General features: G+C 44.0%; 1 protein-coding gene across 1 annotated transcript; it reads right to left on the reverse strand.

The window, feature by feature from the left end:
• Nucleotides 1-1914: 1914 nt before the first annotated feature.
• ZFAND1 (zinc finger AN1-type containing 1) lies at nt 1915-21585 on the reverse strand. Its single transcript, XM_068234861.1, has 8 exons — nt 21356-21585; nt 20413-20455; nt 20263-20302; nt 15746-15873; nt 15553-15644; nt 13464-13585; nt 8530-8685; nt 1915-2154 (listed from the first exon to the last, which is right to left on the reverse strand). The coding sequence occupies exons 1-8, from the start codon at nt 21408-21410 to the stop codon at nt 1984-1986; spliced, it is 807 nt and encodes a 268-aa protein (XP_068090962.1). The 5' UTR covers nt 21411-21585; the 3' UTR covers nt 1915-1983.
• Between the last annotated feature and the right edge of the window lie 587 nt (nt 21586-22172).

Raw genomic sequence — 22172 nt, forward strand, 5'->3', positions numbered from 1 at the left:
GCACAGCACACAATGAAAAGTTTATATTTCACACACAGTTCACTTCTCTGTGTTCTTTGTTTGCTTAAAGGAGTGATCCAAACTTTAGAAAAAAAAAAAGATCCACTTACCTGGGGCTTCCTCCAGCCCGTGGCAGCCGTCCTGTGCCCTCGCTGCAGCTCCGGTGCCTCCCGGTCTTCTCCGGGTTGGCTTCTTCTGCGCTCCACCACGCGGGTCATGTGGTTTCTCCAATGTCATCAAGACGGTACAGAACTACTAGTACAGTCCTGATGACGTTGGAGAGACCACGTGACCCGCGCGGTGGCGCGCAGAGGAAGCCGACCCCCTGGCTAATGGACAGAAAACAAAGAGTTGTGGTCAATGGATCGTACTCAAAATGGGAGACTGTTAGCAGTGGGGTCCCACAGGGGTCTGTACTGGGTCCAGTGCTCTTCAATTTATTTATTAATGACCTAGTAGATGCAGTTGTGAGCAATGTTGGTATTTTTGCAGATGATACAAAATTGTGCAGAATCATCAACTCTGAGGAAGATAGTGTCATATTGCAACAGGATCTGGATAGGATGACTATATGGGCACATAAATGGCAGATGAAATTCAATGTTGAAAAATGTAAAGTCATGCATTTTGGTCGTACAAATGGTCTAGCACCATACAAAATAAATTGGATACAGTTGGGGACATCAAACTTGGAGAAGGACTTAGGAGTACTCATCGACAACAAGTTAAATAATCGTACTCAATGCCAAGCCGCTGCAGCTAAAGCTAACAAAATTTTGGGATGCATTAAAAGGGAAATAAAAACTCGAGATGCTAGCATAATATTGCCCCTGTTTAACTCTCTAGTAAGGCCACATCTGGTATATGGAATTCAGTTCTGGGCACCACATTACAAAAAAGATATTGCAGTTTTAGAGCAGGTGCAGAGATGAGCAACAAAATTGATACGTGGGATGGAAGGTCTCGCTTACCAAGAAAGGTTATATAAACTGGGTTTATTTAGTCTAGAGAAAAGACGCCTTAGAGGAGATCTAATTAACATGTATAAATACATCAGAGGGCAATATAATAGCTTGGCGGATGAGCTTTTTGTCCCTAGGCCTTCTCAAAGGACTAGAGGACATGATATGCGCATGGAGGAAAAACGTTTTAGCCATTTATTTAGGAAAGGGTTCTTTACAGTTAGAGTGATTAAGATGTGGAATGCATTGGCACAGGAAGTCGTTATGGCAAACTCTATACCTGCATTTAAAGGGGGCTTAGATGCTTTCCTTGCGTTGAAAGACATCCATGGCTACAATTACTAGGTAATGCCTAATGATGTTGATCCAGGGATTTTTATTTGATTGCCATCTGGAGTCGGGAAGGAATTTTTCCCTTTTGGGGCTAATTGGACCATGCCTTGTAAGGGTTTTTTCGCCTTCCTCTGGATCAACAGGGATATGTGAGGGAGCAGGCTGGAGTTGTACTTTGTACTGGTTGAACTCGATGAACGTATGTCTTTTTTCAACCATAATAACTATGTAACTATGGGACCCGACCTGGCGAGGTCGGCTGCGCCAGCGGAGAAGACTGGGAGCACAGGATGGGTGCCACAGGCTGGAGGAAGACCCAGGTAAATTTAAAACGACTTTAAGCATGTCTAATTAGTTCTTATCAGCAGCTGTGAATAGACTACAGGGGAGCTCTGCCCAAGCAGCTCTCTTCATACAGTAAACAGTGAGACTTTTAACCCTTTCAGCGCTTTTTTTATGTCCACAAATTGAAATAAAGATTTTTTTTCCCATAAAGGTTATCATGACGTAGCTAATCTTTTAGAGCAGAGGGGAAGTTCTGAGTTCAGTTCCACTTTTAGCAACCATGTTGTTCTACCATATGTGTGAATAAGCCCTTAGAAGACAATTCATACAGCTATTTATATATAAATAAATATTTATTGAATTGGCAGAAATATATAAAAAAAATGAATTGGTTGTTCCAATATTAAGTAAAGTAGTAACTGATATCTTCAACCGCACAACAGTCATCATCCAGATACTCGATGATAACATTACCCCCATTGTATAAGGCATTCTCCGGACTGGAAAGCCATTTATCCACTGTGCTGTCCAATGGCAGAGCTTCTCCCGTCTCCGGATGACACACTCTCAGCTTCTGTAACAGAGGATACACATGGCAACAGTTATATGTGTCTTATACCAGCACTGTAAGATGATTATGTGGGACTCTGCAGTGGGGTCAGATCACTTATGTATACTTCTGGCTATTACTTCTAGATATACAGTGCTGCCCATTTATTTATACCCCTGGCAAATCTTGACTTAAAGTTATTTTTATTCAACCTGAAAGTCATTTTTTGACGGGAAATGACATAGATGTCTCTCAAAAGATAATAAGAATGTACAAAACAACACGACAACATCAGGCAGAGAAACTTGGCCTTGGGCACCAGTGGACATTTCAGCCTGACAATGACCCAAAACACACAGCAAAAGTGGTGAGCAGACAACATCATTAACATTTTGCAGTGGTCCAGCCAGATTCCTGACTTGAATCCAATTGAGAATCTGTGGAGGGAGCTAAAGATCAGGGTGATGGCAAGAAGACCCTCCAACTTGAGAGATTTGGAGCTCATTGCTAAAGATGAATGGGGAAAAATACCTGTGGAGACATGCAAAAAGCTGGTCTGCAGTTATAGGAAGCATTTGCTTGCTGTAATAGCCAATAAATGCTTTTCTATTGATTATTGAGAAGGGTATGAATACATTTGGATGGGACACTTTTTGCTCAAATGTAAAAAGCTGAGAAATGTTTTTTTCTATAATAATGCCTCCTGTATATTGTCTTATTTTCTTTTGGGAGACACCTATGTCATTTCCCATCAAAAAATTACTTGCTGGTTGAAAAAAAGTAACTTTAAGTCAAAATTTACCAGGGGTATGAATAATTACGGCAGTGATCTCCAGTCATTTCTCCAGCCCCTAGCAGCCGACTGTCCCAGGCGGTTACCTCCGCTCCCCGCCTCTGTCCCGGTCTCCATTCTCGGTCCGGAGGCCGACCCCGAGGTCCAAGAGCCTTGCCTCTCCTTAGGTTTTTTTTTTTTTTTTTTTTTAATACGCTTCAGACTGCCCAAGATCTACTACATTGACAAAAAAAAAAAAAAAAAAGGACTCAGCTAGCTCATGAGCTATCTGGGTATTCTGTAGTATTGGTCCAAGCCCTATCCCATAGAGCCACATCAATCCCTGCCATGCACTGATGAGAACCAAAAAGTCTGAAACAGGCTGTCTGCATGTTGGGTTGATGAGGCTCTGTAAAACTTATAAGCTATAGACTTGCTAAATACCACCTGTTCTGGCAGAAAGTGATAATCATAATGCATCATGGGAAACCACAGATGCTCACAAGCTGAATTATCACAAATATGTTCTGTTTTAAGAATCCAAATTATAGGGGGGAAAAAAACCCACAGGAAGTCCACCCAAAACTTGTTTACATTTGAATTAAATGATGAGAGATTAAAGGTTCTTTAAACCTAGGTTCTACTTGGGTGACATCCCCTCACTTCCTGTCCCAATACCAGGGAAGCTAAAACAGGAAACCATGTGACACAGATAGCATAGACACTTAGGGCAGTGGTCCTCAAACTAAGGCCGAATGTGGCCCCCTGAGGCTTTTTTACCGGCCCCCCCCACACAAAATGTATTACTTATAGATGCGGGAAGCTACATATTTAAATATTGGTGGTCCGCATATAGAATAGCAGTGCTGGCACCACCCATCCACATGGAAGATTTTCAATCAAATTCTACATCAGGTGACACTGCTGTCCAATTGGACTGCAGGTTGTCACCTGGGTAAGCTTCACTGTCTTGCCCGGAAAGACTCCTACATCATTTTATGTGTGTTCCGGCCCCCCAGCAGTCTGAAGTATGTTGATCCGGCCCTCGACACAAAACGTTTGGGGATCCCTGACTTAGGGCTAAAGCACACTAGAAATCACAAATCGCAATCAAAATCCCTAAGTGCTTTTACAGCATTTCCCAGAGTGATTTCTGTCGATTTTAAAGCATTTCTGAATTTAGTGCTGGTGATTTCTCTAGCGATTGCCATTTCCATTAGGGAAAAACTTTATGGGTACAGCAAGTGGTTTTGAGTAGTAAAAGAGCTGCAAAATTGCCTTGTCCTAACGACTGAAAAACATTTTTGCAGCGATCCTATACTTTGTATTAATGCGCAAACGCTCCAAAAATGCTACAGCAAATGGCAATCGCTACTCTGGGATCACCTCCATGGACTATCATTAGCCTAGCACTTTTGGGAATAGCTGTCGAGTCCAAAATGCAGCTGAAAGCACACAAGTTGGCCTTAGGCCTTAGGAGCACCATGCTAAAGTGATTGAGTATTTGTGTAATTGAACTCCTGCAGGTCTCTGTTGAGAAGAGTCTGCTTACTTCCTGACAGGATCACCCAAAACAGGAAGTGCAGGGAAAGCTTTCTAATGGGAAGGTGGACAGCCTCATACAGAGGTTCTGACCCCCATTTTCCACAGTGTAGTGGGTGTGTGGCCTGTTCCCCTCGCCAAGGCCTAGCAGACAACTCCCAGCTCTGACCACTGCTCTCCTCACACATACAGCCAGTAAGAGCTGCCATAACATGGGCAATGCTGAACTCACAGTACTAGCCCTGCTGTCTGCTTTTCATATTTACCTTTATTTAGATGGATTTTAAAGTAACCCTGAATCGGGGAAAGAAAAAAACTGAATGAAGACTATAATGGGCTGGATTACATCCTCCATAGCTTCCTGATGTCATTTGTCATCTTCGGGTCCATTCCCAGTCCTCTTTAACTGAACCGATTAGCATTTTTAGCCCCCTGGGGCATCTCAATATTTATTTTGAATGTGCTAACAATGTGGCTCATTAATAAAAAAAAAGCTTCCATTCTACTGCTACTTTTTACATTTAAATGTTTGTTAGAGCCTTCTATTACCCTACTTCCGTGGCCTGCCATCCTCAAAAGTAGCAGGCAGGTAAGGACTGCTGTAATAAGCAGTAGCAATGAGCAAACAAAAGCTTACATCAACAAGGGGAGGTGGGGAGAAAGGACACTGTGCTTCAAAAAGTTTTTAGAAGTCAGGCTTGATAAACTCCTTCCTTCTGGATAAGGGCAGAGGGAAGGGGAGGAGGGAAATAGCATTTCCTACAGCTATTAGAAACCAGGAAAAACTGCAGAAAAAAAAGCTGCTTGGATCTCTGAGTATTCAATTGAATCCCTCTGTTGAAAATCTTTCCAGAAATTCCCCCTGGTGGTGATGAGCAATTCAAAACTGCACAGGTACGAGTTCCTGAAACTCATGTGCACAGCTAAAGGAAACCGCTTGTTCTAAAGTGTTTTCTTTCACTGTGCATGTGCGGTTTGAAACTCATGTATGCACTCTTCAGAACTGAGGGATGCCACTTGGGGTGGAACTTCTGGGAGGCTGGGGAGTGAAGAGGACCGGGCACAGGGAATGGGAGGGACCCAGCGGACAACGAGCAGCACCAGGCTTCCCTGGAACACATAATCTAGCCCTCCTTGGGCTTCATTCAATAGTTCTAACCTGATTCAGGGAGGGGTACTTTGAGGTCTCAGCTCAGGCAGAATTATTACACGTATTGAACGGAATGTTAGTTCAATATTCAAGCAGTTTTATTAAAAAAGGTGAAATTTTTACAAAATGATAAAGTAAAATATCTGCTGCCCCGCTTTACTGGTTCTCCTCCTCAGTGTCCTACTGATGCCTGCTCACTCACAGCCAGTCTAACCCTCTCCCACTTTAGAGAAGAGCGACTTCCCTGTCACATGAAGGCAATCCTCCCTCCTGACTAGTAGAGAAAACGTGAACAAGCAGCTGGATTATAACCAAGGATTCATGAATTGGTGCGGCAGCTATTTTCCTGTTTTATTCTCATGTATTAAAATATCTTTCTGATGAGTAAAGTTAGCCTGTAGTGGGAAGGGGGGTGGAGACAGATACTTACCTCAGTAGTTGGAAGCCTCTGGATGGTCCAGAGGCTTCCTACAGCCTTATAGAGCCCACCATTCTAGTGCAGGTTCCCTCTTCTCCTCCTGCTATGCTCCAGGTTGTGGATGAACACATCCGGACTGGGCATGTGCGTGTTACGTCCACACACGCCCAGTAGAATGAAGCCGCTTGTGCACAGTTTTTTTCTACTGGGCATGTGCGAACCTTTAGTGGCGTAGCTACAAACCTCTGGGCCCCGATGCGGAATCTGGATGTGGCCCCCCCCGGCAACAACAGCCCTCCCACGGCAACAACAGCTCCCCCGGCAACACCCGACGCACACACATAACCAAATCCCTATAGCCAGCTATAGGTCCCCCCAGTATAGGTAGCCAGGCATAGGTAAGCCAGTATAGTTGCCCCCGGTATAGGTTAGCCAGGTAGGTGCCTCCAGCATAGGTAGCCAGTATAGTTGTCCCCAGTATAGGTTAGATAGGCAGGCGCCGCCGGTATAAGTTAGATAGATAGGTGCCCCCAGTACAGGTTAGCTAGGTGGGTGCCTCTAATATAGGTAGCAAGAATAGTTGCCCCCAGCATAGGTTAGATAGGTAGGTGCCCCCAGCATAGGTTAGATAGGTAGGTGCCCCCAGTATAGGTTAGTTAGGTAGGTGCCTCCAATATAGGTAGCCAGTATAGTTGCCACCTGTATATGCTAGATCGGTGCCCCCAATACAGGTTAGATAAGTAAGTGTCCCCAGTATAGGTTAGATAGGTAGGTGCCCCCCAGTATAGGTTAGATAGGTATGTGCCCCCCAGTATAGGTTAGATTAGGTAGGTGCCCCCCAGTATAAGATTAGATTAGGTAGGTGCCCCCCAGTATAAGGTTAGATTAGGTAGATGCCCCCCAGTATAGGTTAGATTAGGTAGGTGCCCCCCAGTATAGGTTAGATTAGGTAGCTGCCCCCAGTATAGATTAGATTAGGTAGCTGCCCCCAGTATAGATTAGATTAGGTAGCTGCCCCCAGTATAGGTTAGATTAGGTAGCTGCCCACCAGGATAGGTTAGATTAGTTAGCTGCCCCCCAGGATAGATTAGTTAGCTGCCCTCCAGTATAGGATAGATTAGGTAGCTGCCCCCCAGGATAGGTTAGGTAGCTGCCCCCCAGGATAGATTAGGTAGCTGCCCCCCCCAGGATAGATTAGGTAGCTGCCCCCCCAGGATAGATTAGGTAGCTGACCCCCCCCCCCCCCCCAGGATAGATTAGGTAGCTGCCCCCAGGATAGATTAGGTAGCTTTCCCCCAGTATAGGTTAGATTAGGTAGGTGCCCCCCAGGATAGATTAGGTAGCTGCCCCCCAGGATTAGGTTAGATTAGGTAGCTGCCCCCCCAGGATAGATTAGGTAGCTGCCCCACAGGATAGGTTAGGTAGCTGCCCCCCAGGATAGGTAGCTGCCCCCCAGGATAGATTAGGTAGCTGCCCCCCAGGATAGGTTAGGTAGCTGCCCCCCAGGACAGATTAGGTAGCTGCCCCCCAGGATAGATTAGGTAGCTGCCCCCCAGGATAGATTAGGTAGCTGCCCCCCCCCCCCAGGATAGATTAGGTAGCTGCCCCCCCCCCCCCAGGATAGATTAGGAAGGTAGCTGCCCCCCAGGATAGATTAGGTAGCTGCCCCCCAGGATAGATTAGGTAGCTGCCCCCCCCAGGATAGATTAGGTAGCTGCCCCCCAGGATAGATTAGGTAGGTAGCTGCCCCCACATAATGGAGGGGGGAGCCGCAGCCGCGGGGAGGGCAGCCCGACCTCTCCCTCCCTTCCTCTCCCCGGGGCCCCCCCTTCAGATGCAGAGTGAGCGGCGCACGGAAGCGCTGTAGGCAGAACTCACCTCCGTCCCTGGTTCCAATCGCCGCTGATCTCCTCCCGCTGTATAGATGCTGATACTGATACACACTGCTTCCTGTTTAGCCGGAAGCAGTGTGTATCAGTATCAGCTTCTATGCAGAGAGGAGATCAGCAGCGACTGGAACACAGGGAGGCGAGTTCTGCCTACAGCGCTTCCGTGCGCCGCTCACTCTGCATCTGAAGGGGGGGGGGGGGCCCCGGGAGAGGAAGGGAGGGAGAGGTCGGGCTGCCCTCCCCCCTCTCAATAGCGCGCACGGGCCGCACGGCCCTCCGAACGGACATGGGCCCCCTGGGACCCTCCCCCGCCTCTTCAGGAGCCGGGCCCGGTCGCCACGGCGACCGTTGCGACCCTGGTCCCTACGCCACTGCGAACCTTACTAGCACATGCCCAGTCCAGACACACCCATCCACAGCCAGAAGTGTAGCCAGAAAAAAACTATTCAACAAGCTTTTGTTGTAAAGGTTTTAGAGGGATCCTGCGCTGGATTGGTGGGCAGTAGAAGGATTCGGGAGGCTTCTGGACCATGCAAAGGCTTCCCACTTCTGAGGTAAGTATGTAACTTTTTCCTGTGACTTCAAGTTTCTTTAATGAATCAGCAATGATGTAGAACACATGCAGTACCTTGGCTGTTGCTCTGTTATTGTCATTCTTCAGGCTTGCTAAAGAGGCTGCATAATCCACCACTTTGCCAATACTCCACATCCTGCAGAAGAACATGGCTTTGCTTTTCTCCTTTCCACCCTTAGGCAGGAAGACTTGGAAGTAGACCCTCTCGGACTGAAATACACAGTGCAAACAGAAGTTCAGAATCAGAATCAGAATCAGAATCAACTTTATTCGCCAAGTGCGGCAGGAGCCGCACCCGGAATTTTTTGTGGACACACGGCAATTGGCATGAAAGCAAAAATCAAAAACAATTGGCATAAAAAACAACGTCAACATGGTACAGATAATGGCTACATAGACACAACCGCAGTTTGACAAGACAGTGACAGCAATTGGTAAACAGCACTTGGTACAGGTTCTTAGCTACAGAGACACCCAGACGTCAGTTTAACAGGCAGCAGCAGTTCATAGATCAGTTCATAGATCTGGTTGGCAGAATTATCTTATGCAAGCGGACATACTGTACGGTGACACGTGGTACTGCGTGGCCAGCTAGAGACAAGTTCCTTCTGTGCTCGTATTCCGCAGAGGGGTGGCTGGGGGAGATTAGGGGGTGTCAGTTGGGAGAGTGCATGATTAAGTAGAATTAAGTAGAGCAACCGCTTGGGGAAAGAAGGTGTTTTTATGCCTCGTGGTTTTGGTGAGAATGGTCCTATAACGGCGACCTAGAGGAAGGGGGACGAAGAAGCGACTGCCCGGGTGGGAGGGGTCCTGAATGATCCTGTTTGCCCTAGACCTCATTCTAGATGACTGCAGGATGTCCAGGGTCGGCAGGGGTGACCCAATGATCTTCTCAGCAGCACTGATTACCCTTTGGAGTTTGTGTTTGTCCCTTGCATTAGCCCCGGAATACCAGACAATGATGGAGGAGCAAAGGATAGACTCGATGGTGGCAGAGTAGAAGCTGATCATTAGCTCCCGCGACATCCCGAACTTCTTCAGCTGCCTGAGAAAGAACAGCCTCTGCTGGGCTTTCTTTTGAATTACGGAGGAGTTCGCCTCCCACTTCAGGTTGTCTGTGATGGTGGTGCCAAGGAACCGAGCGCTGTGTACCCTGGAGACCTCAGTACCATTAATGGAGACTGGACTGGGAGACGGAGCGTTCCTTCTGAAGTCCACAATTAGTTCCACGGTTTTTGCTGTGTTTAATACAAGTTTGTTTTCCTTACACCACCTGAGGATCCGCTCAATCTCCTTACGATATTCGTGCTCGCCGTTTTCATCTATGAGGCCTATTATGGTGGTGTCATCTGCAAACTTGATGACCTTGACAGAGTCTGCGGATGAGGTACAGCTATTCGTATACAGTGAGAAGAGAATCGGGGACAGCACGCACCCTTGCGGGGCACCAGTGTTGGTGATTCTAGCACTGGAAGAGCAGCCGCCGATCCTGACTAACTGCGACCTGTTGGTCAGGAAATCCTTGATCCAGGTGCACAGGTTAGGGTCAACACCAAGTCGTGCTAGGCTTTCATACAGGATGGTTGGACAAATGGTGTTGAAAGCGGAGCTGAAGTCTAGGAGCAGGATCCTGGCGTAGGAGCTTGGTTTATCCAGATGTTCCATGATGTGTGCTAGACTGATGTTGATAGTGTCCTCCACGGACCGGTTGGCCTTGTATGCAAATTGCAGGGGATCCGTTTTGGTGTCGGTGTGCTCCTTCAGATAGGAAAGAATCAGCCTTTCAAAGGTTTTCATGATTATTGGAGTTAAGGCAACCGGTCTGTAATTGTTTAGTTCCGTAACACCTGGCTTCTTGGGGACCGGAATGATATTCGCTATCTTGAAGCAGGAAGGGACCTTGCTCACTGTCAGGGATTTGCTGAAGATTGACGTTAGGATCGGGGCTAGCTGGCTTGCACAGGTTTTCAGGCAGGCTGGAGATATGCCGTCCGGGCCTGGAGACTTCCTGGGGTTGAGCTTCTGGAGGTGCCGTAGTACGTCAGCCTCCCAAACAGTTACCGGTGCTTGGAGGGCAGTGGCCGCTTGGGGGGGTGTGGCAGGAGGCTTCCCGGGTGAGGATGAGATTGCTAGGTCCTCAGAGTGGGTGGGAAGGTGCTCGAACCTGCAATAGAATTTGTTGAGCTCCTCGGCTAGCGCAATGCTCGGAAGTGTGTGTTGGGGAGGGGGCTTGAAATTAGTAGCTGCCCTGAGGCCTTTCCAGACATCCCGTATGTTGTTAGACTGAAGGTCCTGTCTTAGTTTGTTTGAGAAGTCCCGCTTTGCCGCCTTCAGCTCTCGGTTTAAGGAGTTTCTGGCTTCCCTGAACTCCTCTGGGGTGCCGGATTTGTGTGCTTCTTCTTTGATTTTCCGTAGGTGGCGTAGCTTGCCATTGAACCAAGGTTTGTTATTTGGGAAGACTTTAACGTTCGTTGTTGGAATGCATGACTCTTCGCAGAAGCGGATATAGGAGGTGACATTTTCCGTCCATTCGTCTAGGCAGGGAGCCTCGAGAACTGACCAGTCCGTGCTATCAAAGCAGGCTTGTAGAAGTTGTATCAAACAACCCATTAAAATTGGTGGTAAGTACTGAAGTATTTATTGGCTTGGTCACTATAATGTTGATCATATACAAGCCCTTTTTAAGCGTTTGATAACCATATAATTCTGTTCCTTAGGAATAAAATAACTTTGCTTTACATCAAACTTGACAGACTAAATAAAAAAATGAAAAAAATGTGCATAGTAGAAAATAATTGACTTAATTCAAGTATAGTACCTAAAGGTAGCCATGCATCTAGCGATTCTGATTCAATCAGCAATGCGATCCACTTTATTAGGTGATCAACTTGATCGACTAGTGGCCCACCCACTACAAGCGATATTCTATGTGATTCACCTTCACTGATCGATCTGACCGATGTTGTGTCTCCATGCTCTGAATGCAAAAATCAATTCAGAGTCGATCGAATGACATGTGAACAGTAGCCAACTCCTGTGCGATTGACCGATATCTTGCATCCTGCTCGATCATCTAAGCTGGTTGATTCAACATATCATCGCCTACTTTTCATCATTTGGGTATACTGGAAAACACTCTATTCTCTCTCGATTCGACAAAATGATCGAATCAAATGGTCGATCACTGGATGTATAGCCACCTTAAAGTGAACCTCCAGACTAAAAATCTACTCAGCAGCACTGAAGGCTTGGTGTTTCTTTAACAGCTTCACAGCATCAGAACTTTGTTTTTCTTAACCAAGCCTCATATTAGCTGCACAGAAGAAAACTGCCCGGGCTTTTTTCCCCTGATGCTGTGCAAAGCATGATGGGATTTCTGATGTTGTTGTTCTCGTTCTGCTGTTTTGGCGCAAATTTGTTTTTGTTTTTTTTATTTTGAATTTGAGATTTGAAGCCTAGTGCACGCAACTGGGAGTGGTGATCAGGACACAGGACAGTTGGAACTGTGTCTCATGCTCCCTGTCACCTCCTTTCAACCAAAAAGAAGGCTGCCCCCATGAAATCACAAACATTTGCTTGTTCTTTTAAAACAGGGTGGGTAAGAGATTATATTACCTATTTTAATTAACATAACTAATGTAACTTAATGACAGTATGTTTGTTTAGGGTGAAGTTCCCCTTTAACTGGTAAAACTAATTAGATTAACTATTTTAGGATAAGTATCATTATGGATTTATATAGCTTAACCACTTCAGCCTTCAGTCATTTTTCACCTTATGCATCCGAGCAATTTTCACCTCCCATTCATTCGCCAATAACTTTATCACTAATTATCACAATGAATTCATTTTTTTTTCCCGCCAACCAATTAAGCTTTCTTTGTGTGGTACATTTTGATAAGAATTATTTTTTTCTAAATGTGGGAGGTAAATAGTTAATTTTAAATGTAATTTATTATGTTTAGTGTGAAAAAAAAATGTATGTACATGTAGTTTTACTATTTGGCCACAGTCATTTTTTTATTTCATCCTGTAAGCAAGCACCCTTGCTTACAGGAAGTATAAGGAGGACGTGATTTTTTTTTTTGTCGTTCAGAAAGACTGCAGCTTCTCATAAGAAGCGGTCTGTCTTTCTACAGGGAACTTAGATCAATGAATGGCCGGCATGGGAGCGCGCAGCAGCAGCCTTTTGGGCGTGACAGTCACGTTCAAAAGGCTAATATGGTTAACCATGTTTCATACAAAGTAAGAGATGCACTGGTACTCTTGCTTTATCAGGGGACCATTAACCTCTGGTGAACCAGGAGTACTCATGACACAGCTGTCAGGCTAGACTTTGGTCTCCCTAGGTGTACGCATAGGTACGCTGCCAATAAGCTGGGTGCAGGGTGAGACAAATAATGGCTCACCCTGCTGCCATTCAAATCTCCAGCGGTGTAAAATACTATTCTCCCTCTGAGCCGTTGCAACTCGGTTGGAGATGTAATTCGAGATCCGGCGATCACCAGAACCCAGACTTACCCTTACGTGCCCAGTGCAGTATAGCATTATTGCTATGGCGGCGCTTAGTTTTAGCGCTTAGCGACGTAACCACCAGGGCTGTGGAGTCGGAGTCGATAGGTTGGAGTCGGAGCAATTTTGGGTACCTGGAGATGGAGTTGGAGTCGGTGGTTTCATAAACTGAGTCGGATGATTTTTGTACCAAATCCACAGCCCTGGTAAGTATTAGACTAAGGATTCAGAGCAATTCTGGGTACCTGGAGTCAGAGTTGGAGGTTTCATAAATTGAGGAGACGGATGATTTTTGTACTAACTCCACAGCCCTGGTAACCACCTGTTTCCCCGGAAAGCACTGCAAGTCTTGATCCCAGTCCCCTGCCCAAACCGTACAGTGTAAACAGAGTATTACTGATCACGCAGCCAATTCAAGATCTGCTGCTCCTTCTGTTCCACCCTTAAGCCCACAAAGGAGAGAGTAAGAAGCTCACCTGTGGTAAAGACTTATCTCCCAGCGCATGCAGCTTCAGTTTCATCAGGGCCACTTTTGCAGCCGTCTCACTGTTTTTTGCCCCCTTCCTCACCTTGCTGGGAGGTGCAGATTTTTTGGACTCTGAAAGCATGTAATGTAAATAACAAAAGTGAGTTGAAACTAAACATTGTACACACTTATGATTCAGTCACCTCCTGTAAGTACAGCATTCTGGTCTCCAGTACAGTGACGTTTTACGTTTCAGAGTAGGACATTGCTCAAGTGTAAAATACTAATACCAGGTTTATGCACCACAATTCCTGCCTATAGCTGGCTATACAGCTCAGTGGTGCAGTAACAAACCATTGGATAGCCATCTGTTTTCAAGTATCAAAGTCCTTTTTTTTGGAGACCAAGCTGAACAGCTACATAACAACAATGGTGGCTGCAAAAGAAATAACCACACAATTATCTATAAATGGGCAAAAGGCCTGAAACCGATACATTGGTTACTGCATGGCTCAGGCATAGAACAGGGAGGATTGCAGCATTGGGATTCTCCATTGGGTCTGTTTGGTTTTGGCTACCAATAGATACATTTATAAATTACTATTGCATGGTAAAGATTTAAGACAGAGGTATAGTCTGGGAATACAATGAAAAAACTGCCTCCCAAAGCCCTATAAACTAGCTATTTAATTTCTTACCTGCCTTTGACACAAAGTAATGTCATCTTTGCGATGACACTCCCACTGGTCCCAGCAAGTAGTGGGGAAGATGACATATTGTGCGTTAATGTCATATTCAGTTCAATCTGTGAAGCAGCTCACTGTTTTTTTTTCTCAATACATTTTTATATAATCTAGGCAGAGCGCAGGCTGAGGCCATTGTTCTCCTCCTTACATGTCCCACTCCATCGTCCAATACTCAGCATTATGTCTAGGCTGGCGGAGCCTTTGTACAGTGCCGGTCCTAAACTTTTACCAGAGGGACAGAGTCCTGATCCCTATAGGCGACAGTACTTGTGTGTGTGTGTGTCAAATACTTACCTAAGGAGAGGGAAGCCTTTGGATCCTCCAGAGACTTCCCACACCTAGTGCTGGACCTCCCCCACTGCACATCACGACCACGCTCCTCTTCATGCACGAGTGCCCATGCGGCACCAGCGCAAGCATGGCTGCGCCTACACAGTAGCATGAACCCGCACGAAGTGCCTTCAGCTTACTGCACAGGTGCGGCCATGCTTGTAGTATGGCCACACTGCTGCTTGAAGAGGAACGCAGTCGCAAGCTTGGAATCCAAGAAGAGCTTGTCAGATTTTTTTGAGGGTCTGCACTTGACAACGGTGGACCGGAGAACGGTGTGGGAAGTCTCTATAGAATTCAGAGACTTCCCGCTTCTTAGGTAAGTATCTGATTTTTGACCCGAGGGGAAACTTTAAAGAGGGATTGTAAGCCACAAAATCAAATTCCATTTACCCACTGCACTGTGTTCATTTTGCAGCCTGGAACCTCGCACTGCATTGCAAGCACTTCAATCTAATCAGAAATATTTCTGCTGTAATAAATCTTCTCTCAGTCAGACTGGCTCTATTTGGTGCATTGCCAACCAGAAGAAAGTTTGTCATCACCCCTCCCACATTCCTGCTCCTCATTGATTGGCTGGGTGCAGTTCAGTATGAAGCTGCTGAAATCTGATCTTGCTGTACTCACGTTTACAAAGCAAGCTAGCTATGACAGTGCAGAGTCTGGGGAAAAAAAGTAAGGGAGAAAATGACATCAGGATTGGCTTCAGTCAGAGGGAATCAAGATGGCAAATGCCAGGAACAGAATTCTCTCTATTTACTATATAAAAAATGTACTGAAATCAAAACATTGACAGTACAATACATGTGTAGAACAAGCAGTTATCTACTTATATATGTTTTTTTTTCCTGGCATAGTATGGCTGACCCTGCTGCTTCAAGAGATATACATTACAGGCCACTGACATTTTTTTTTGTAATGCAAAGCAGCCTCCCTATTTCCTTCACTTGAGGTATCCTTGAAAAGCTATCTAGTAATGCTAAAAAAAAAATCAAACAAAAAAGCCAGTCAAAAGTCACTGACCCACAATTTCTTTCACAAGCTGCTGTGTTGCAGCCATTCGAGGCTTGGGGGTCTCGAGCTTCTCACATTCATGATCTGACTGATGGCGATGTCTGGAAAAGATATTGCATAACATAACACAGGTACACCCAGACACTAAAGCATAAGCAATAAACTCTCATACATTTACACACTGTGCAGACACAGAACTCACCTGAGACAGAAGTGCTTGTCACAGAACGGGCATAAAACTTGTACTAACTCCTTGTCACTGCAGCCTTTATATGTACAAGGGTACTGGCTGCTCCCCTCTGATTTCCTACTATCCGAACTTGCAGGAATCTTTAATAAAGGAAAAACACAGAATGTAATTCTTAACCTCCTTAGCGGTAATCTCGAGTCAGGCTCGGGATGGAAAACCACAGCTCAGAGCGGTAATGCCATATGCAGGAGCTGCTGCAGATCTCTCTGCAGTATATTTTTCTTGTTTTTAGGATCTAAAAGCTTGTGTCTACATCCTGTGCTTTCATAGTAGCAGATATAGGTTTAACATCCTGTGTTTACAAATTAGCTCTCTGCTGAGGCAGCCAGCTGACACAGCTGAGAGACCAAATTACAGTGGTGATTAGTCACACGAGGGGGAATTAGATAGGCTAAACTCTCTAAATACATACAGGGTACATTTCTCTCTGTTTTCCTGAGCAAGAGTACATGTCCACTTCAAGCAATATGGCGTGGCATGGCATTTTATTTTTTAAACCATTGTTTGAAGGCTCAAGCAGATGCAAACTGAGTTTTTGTAAATTGAATCCGCTCGGCGGATCAGTAAAAAACAGTCTTATCAGTCTGCCGACAGCTTGTACTCACGTGCTACTATCGGCAGAACGACCGCCCCACGGGAGGGTCTGATGGACCCGTCGTTTGTAAAAATATGGCGTGTGTACGAGCCTTAAAAGACTTTTGTTGAGCGTGTGTATGAGTCTTTCTCATTTGAAAGAAAAGTCCATGTGTAAGCACTCTGATGCTAGCTAACAATCTCTTTCAGAAAGTGGTAATGCATCGCCCTCTAGTGGGAGGTTTAATATCGTTACCGTAGTTGCCGGTTGTAACATCCAAAAATAAAAAATTACCTAAAAATAGTTAGTGCCCAAAATAAACACATTTTTTTTTCTAAAACAGGTCACTATATGTCCCCTTATTTATTTTTTTACTTGGTCTGTGTGCCTTTGCATGAACTGTGCAGTGCCAACAGGATTTCTTTTATTTATTTCTTTTAGCTACAGTAACAAAAGCTCATCTCAAAATGCAACTAAAGGCTTGTACACTCGTGCAACTATTCGGCCTAACTATCATCTAAACTTGGTCTGTTGGGCAATACTTGGGCATGTGTACGCTAGCAAAAGACAAGACATCTAACTGATAACTAATTGTAAGCTCGCAAGGGCAGGGCTCTCTCCCCTTTTGTGTCTTGGAAATCATTATATATTATGTTACTTTTATCACTGTCATTACCACTTCTGTATTTTGTACTCTGTATGCTGTATCATTTTTTGTATTTTGTCACTAATTATGTATCTTGTATATTGGTGTACACCATTGTCTGTATTATGTACCCCAGGTTTGTTTCTTACTTTGTACAGTGCCACGGAATATGTTGGCACTTTATAAATCAATAATAATAATAACAGGCAGTTAGCCCAATCCAACCGGAGGATCAACTTGCACAACTATCATGCAGGTTGGCCACGTGTGTACAAGTATGTCAACAGCTTGTTGTTATTGAATGCAGACTTGTTGGTGTGCACATTATTTAAATGAGTTGATTGTTTAGTTGATCAGCATGTGTGTATGTACTTGTCGTGTAAACAACAAGCCGTGTAGCTGATCATGTTGTGCACTTGGTCATGCATTAAGTTGCACAGGTGTACAAGCCTTAACAAAAACTTTCCATTTCAGATAAGATAAGGACACTATGACCAGACAAATTTACACAGAGGAGAAAGCATGTTATCTAGGTGATGTTTTGTATGCGGGAGGGACAGCAATCTGTAAAATAAGCAGTAAATTAACATGGAGCTGGGTTAAAAAGAAAAAGGGCAGAAGTGATGTCACTTTTGGCATCAGAGAGAAACCGTAACAATGGAAACCAGCAGAAATATTCCAAAAACAACAATATCCCAGCAGAATATTCTAAAAACAACAGGTAGGTAAGCTAAATAAATCATTTCCTGGATGATTTATTTTAATTTTTGTCAGTTAATATGGAGTTTTATCCCACATGAAGTGAGAGGGATGTGGAGGATGTCATATTTATTTCCTTTTAAACAATACCAGTTCTCTGGCTATCCTGCTGAACTCTTTGGCTGCAGTAGTGGCTGAATCACACACCGGAAACAAGCATGCAGCTAATCCAGTCTGACTTCAGTCAGAGCACCTGATCTGCATGCTTGTTTAGGGCCTGAGCCCACCAACGCAGTTGTATGCAGTTGTATCCGCTTTTCAGCATCTGTAACACTGATGTGTTTCTGAAAAGCGGACACAACTGCGCACAACTGCGTTAGTGGGCTCATGCCCTTAGGGTCACTAAATGGCTTTGCAAGAGGCAGAGCGCAGCCACACTGCACAGGCACAAAGAATGGCCAATGCAGCGACACGGAGACACTTGTGCACAGCTTTTTTCTCTGTGCGTGAGCGGCTTTACGACTGCGCAGACGCAAACCCCACTGGTGCATGCGCAGTGCAGACAAGCTCGTACACAGAGGGGAACACGGAAATGGCTTTTCCACATAAACATACTCTTTCTCATAATTGGATTCACCTGTGTATGTACGTCAGAGGACACGGAGCTTACTCTACTTACTCTACTCTTACTATAAATTTATGCACCTGCCTCATTTTGTTTAAACAGTTATTGCACACTTTCTGTAAATCCAATAAACTTAATTTCACTTCTGAAATGTCACGGTGTGTGTCTCCTATATGGTATATTTAACTGGCATTTTTTTTATCATAACAACCAACGATTTATACAGGAAAATCATGACAATTAACAAGGTTGCCCAAACTTTTGCATCCCACTGTATGCGACCATATGCATTTTAAATATTATAGTTTTCTATATAGTGTCCTTGTTACATCAGCTGATAAACAATTCATCTTTTATGCTTTTTCTCTGCCTGGACTTTGGCTTTAAGGTCTCTTTCACAGTGCGATGTTAAAGTCGCACGTTAGAAAATGCTTTAACGTGGACTAACGCACAGAAATATTAAGTCTGTGCAACATTCACAGTGCACACGTTGCGTTGTGTGTAACGTGTAGCAATATTTAGAGAGAGTGCTGCATGCTGTGCGTTTAGCAATAAATCTGCTGCGTTGTGTGTGTTGCACATGCTCAGTAATGTTTATTTATTTTTTTAATGTAACGCATGCGCGGTTTTCGTTCCATCACTGTGCGACGAAAACGGCGCACCAAACACAGGGCTAAAGAATGTACTATAACGTCCAGGTTATAGTCTTTCAATGCATTGCATTAGGGGCACATTATGCCGCATCAAATGCAACGTCCCACTGTGAAAGAGGCCTAAAGGATACCCAAAGTGACATGTGTCATGATGAGATAGACATGTGTTTGTACAGTGCCTGGAACACAAATAACTATGTTGTGTTCCTTTTTTTCTTTCTCTGCCTGAAAGAGTTAAATATCATGTATGTAAGTGGCTGACTCAGTCCTGACTCAGACAGGAAGTGACTAAAGTGTGACCCTGACTGATAAGAAATTGCACTTTTTTTTTACCTCTTTCTTGCTCTCAGAAGCCTTTTTCTGCTTGGAAAGTGTTTTATAGTTGAAATTTCTTATCAGTGAGTGTCACACTGTAGTCACTTCCTGTCTGAGTCAGGACTGAGTCAGCAACTTACATACCTGATTTTTAACTCTTTCAGGCAGAGAAAGAAAAAAAAGGAACACAGCATAGTTATTTGTGTGCTAGGCACTGTACATACACATGTCTATCGCATCATGTCACATGTCACTTCGAGTATCCTTTTAATTCCTTGATAAATGCTGTAATGCTAGAACGCTCATATGTTGCTACAGCTAAAACCATGTAACACAATACTGGCTGCTTCATATAATCCATGCTGCGTTTCTCATTTAAGGCAGTATTTATAACTGGCCACAGGAGCATAAAAGAATGATTGAATTAAAAGGTTCTACCCATAGGCGCCTCGGCATTTGGGTGCTGCCATACACTGTAATGTAGCTATAGCGGCGCTAAGAGGGTAAATTGGGCACTGGCAAAAGACGCAGCCCAAAGTACAAAAAAAAACCAGTGCAATTCATCCACCAGCAATAGCTGGTGGCCACATTATAAGTTTCTCCCGAGTCCATGGCGGCCTGGAGGGGGAATAGTAATTAACACCGTCGGGAAATTTGCAAAAGCAGGGTGAGTCTTTTTCAGCCACACCCTGTGCCCAAATTTCTCAACTGCTTTTTTTTGCATGTATGCCCACCCACTGTTAACAAAAGAGCAGTAATCCCTTCTGGATTTTAAACTAAAGAAGTATTTCCTGTTCTACATAGAAAAGAGAGTTTTGCACAGCAGCAAATGGTTTTGCCTTGATGTGCCAATGAGTACAGTGAGCGCCTGCTTTGAAAATACATCCAAGTTTCTAGAGAACACTTCCCCAAATCTCAGAAGTTTTGTAAACGCATTCGTTAAAACAATTGCATTACCTGCACACAGCCATGTGACGTTCTGCTTCTATGTTCAAGGCTAAAAGGAGAACATAAGTGCACATAAGCACAATAAATAAAATTGTGTACATATTTTACCCTCAGAGACCATTTCTCACTGTGATATGACACACATAGTGTAACACTTACCAAAATACTTTTGAGCAGCCGTCACACACAAAGGGAAGAAAGTCTGAGAGGAGAAAAAGGAGCAGTGATACACACATCATTCCGTTAAATGATCTTTGGAAGATTAAAATAAAGCATATACCTAACTGCGATCCTAAATTCTGGACAGCTTTCAATTACATCAGTGAAATATTTTATTTTTTAACAAAGCAAAGAGCATCATGCCAATTCCACTGGTGTTTTGCTGATTTGACTGCATAGCTCCCAACTTTGGAAGCCCTGTCCCTCTTTCCTCCTCATTTGTCCCTCTTTCAGAACTTTGTCCCTCTTTCTATGTAAATATATATTTCTCTACTAAAAATGTGTTTGACAGACTCTAAACTTTATTCCCAACCTTTAAAATGATATATTACTAATTTTAAAATGTTAATATGAAGGAAAATGTACCAGGATAGAAAGGACCAGTGTGGTTTGAATTATAAAACAACATATTTTTCTTATAAAATCTTTATGGTATGCATAACTAGGGGGTGTGATGGGGCGTGATCAGGGGTGTGGCTTAAGTGTCCCTCTTTCTTATCCCAAAAAGTTGGGTGGTATGCTGACTGCAGTAATGTGAAATCTGTTTAGATGACAAGTGTCAATAGAACATGATCATCATCACTCTATTTTGTACGGAGCTATAGTAAGAGTCTGATAATATGTCCAAATTGTAAAATAAATAAAAGATCTCCTTATCAACACTGAATTGTCATTGATTATTCTACTTCACAGTATCAGTTGGAACAGGCAGAAAATTACAAAGCATTCAGTACAGAGTACCCAGATTATCCCAGAGAAAAGTTCCACTTAGGGTCCTGAAAATTATAATGATTGTACCTCAAAGGGTAACACGAATTTATCTAACCAAATCTATTCAGATCAATAAACAAATAATAAACACGTTAGGAAGACAAGTCATCACCTAGCTGTGCACAGTGCTGCACCTCACAGTGCTGTCCAATATCCAGCTCTGCCATGGCGATCCCTCTCTGGAGTCTGGAGCTAGTCACTCAGCAATGCATACAGACGAGCACAGACAATGGAGCTTCCTTGTGTAGAATAGATTTGTTTACAGTCCGAGCCAAAAAAATAAAAATGACTTGGTATATTTCCTCTACTTCCCAGTCTACCACCGATGACATCATCAAATAGCGATCCTGGGAAAGGTCTATCGAGTGCACTGACTAAAAACCCCGACTCCCCCTGCTGGTTGGAGGGCGCTCTGGCTCTTGTAGCCATACATTATATGAGTGAGATGTGGCTGTGAAGTTTTGTAGCTGAGATTTTCATGAGTTTTTGTCATTTTTTTTAATTGTTATTATTGTACTGCACATTCTCTCATGGAGTACGGTAATTAGTGCATTTTGGGACCAAAATTAAACCTAAAATAACATTTTCTGTTGCTAAAGAAATCATCATGCCATGATCTTTTCCTAACTCAAGACAAATTGAGCTAAATTTAAAGTGGGAGCGAACTCTCCATACAATTCCTGAGTCATTTGTCTATAACGCCATAGACATACTGTGAAAACAGGCTTTTTTTTATATTATGCTTGTCATGGTATTGTAATCTTATCCTGTCAGTCATTTCTGGGTCATGCCCAGATCAAGCATGCAGCCAGTGTGATCATTTCAGTTAGAACACACCAGCTGTATACAGGATTGTGGTAATTTATTCAGGAAGTATTAAAAATACCTGAAATTAAAATCAACTGTTTAGATAAACAAATGTATCTGTG

This window comes from Hyperolius riggenbachi, chromosome 5 (assembly GCF_040937935.1).
Source record: "Hyperolius riggenbachi isolate aHypRig1 chromosome 5, aHypRig1.pri, whole genome shotgun sequence".
NCBI lineage: Eukaryota > Metazoa > Chordata > Amphibia > Anura > Hyperoliidae > Hyperolius > Hyperolius riggenbachi.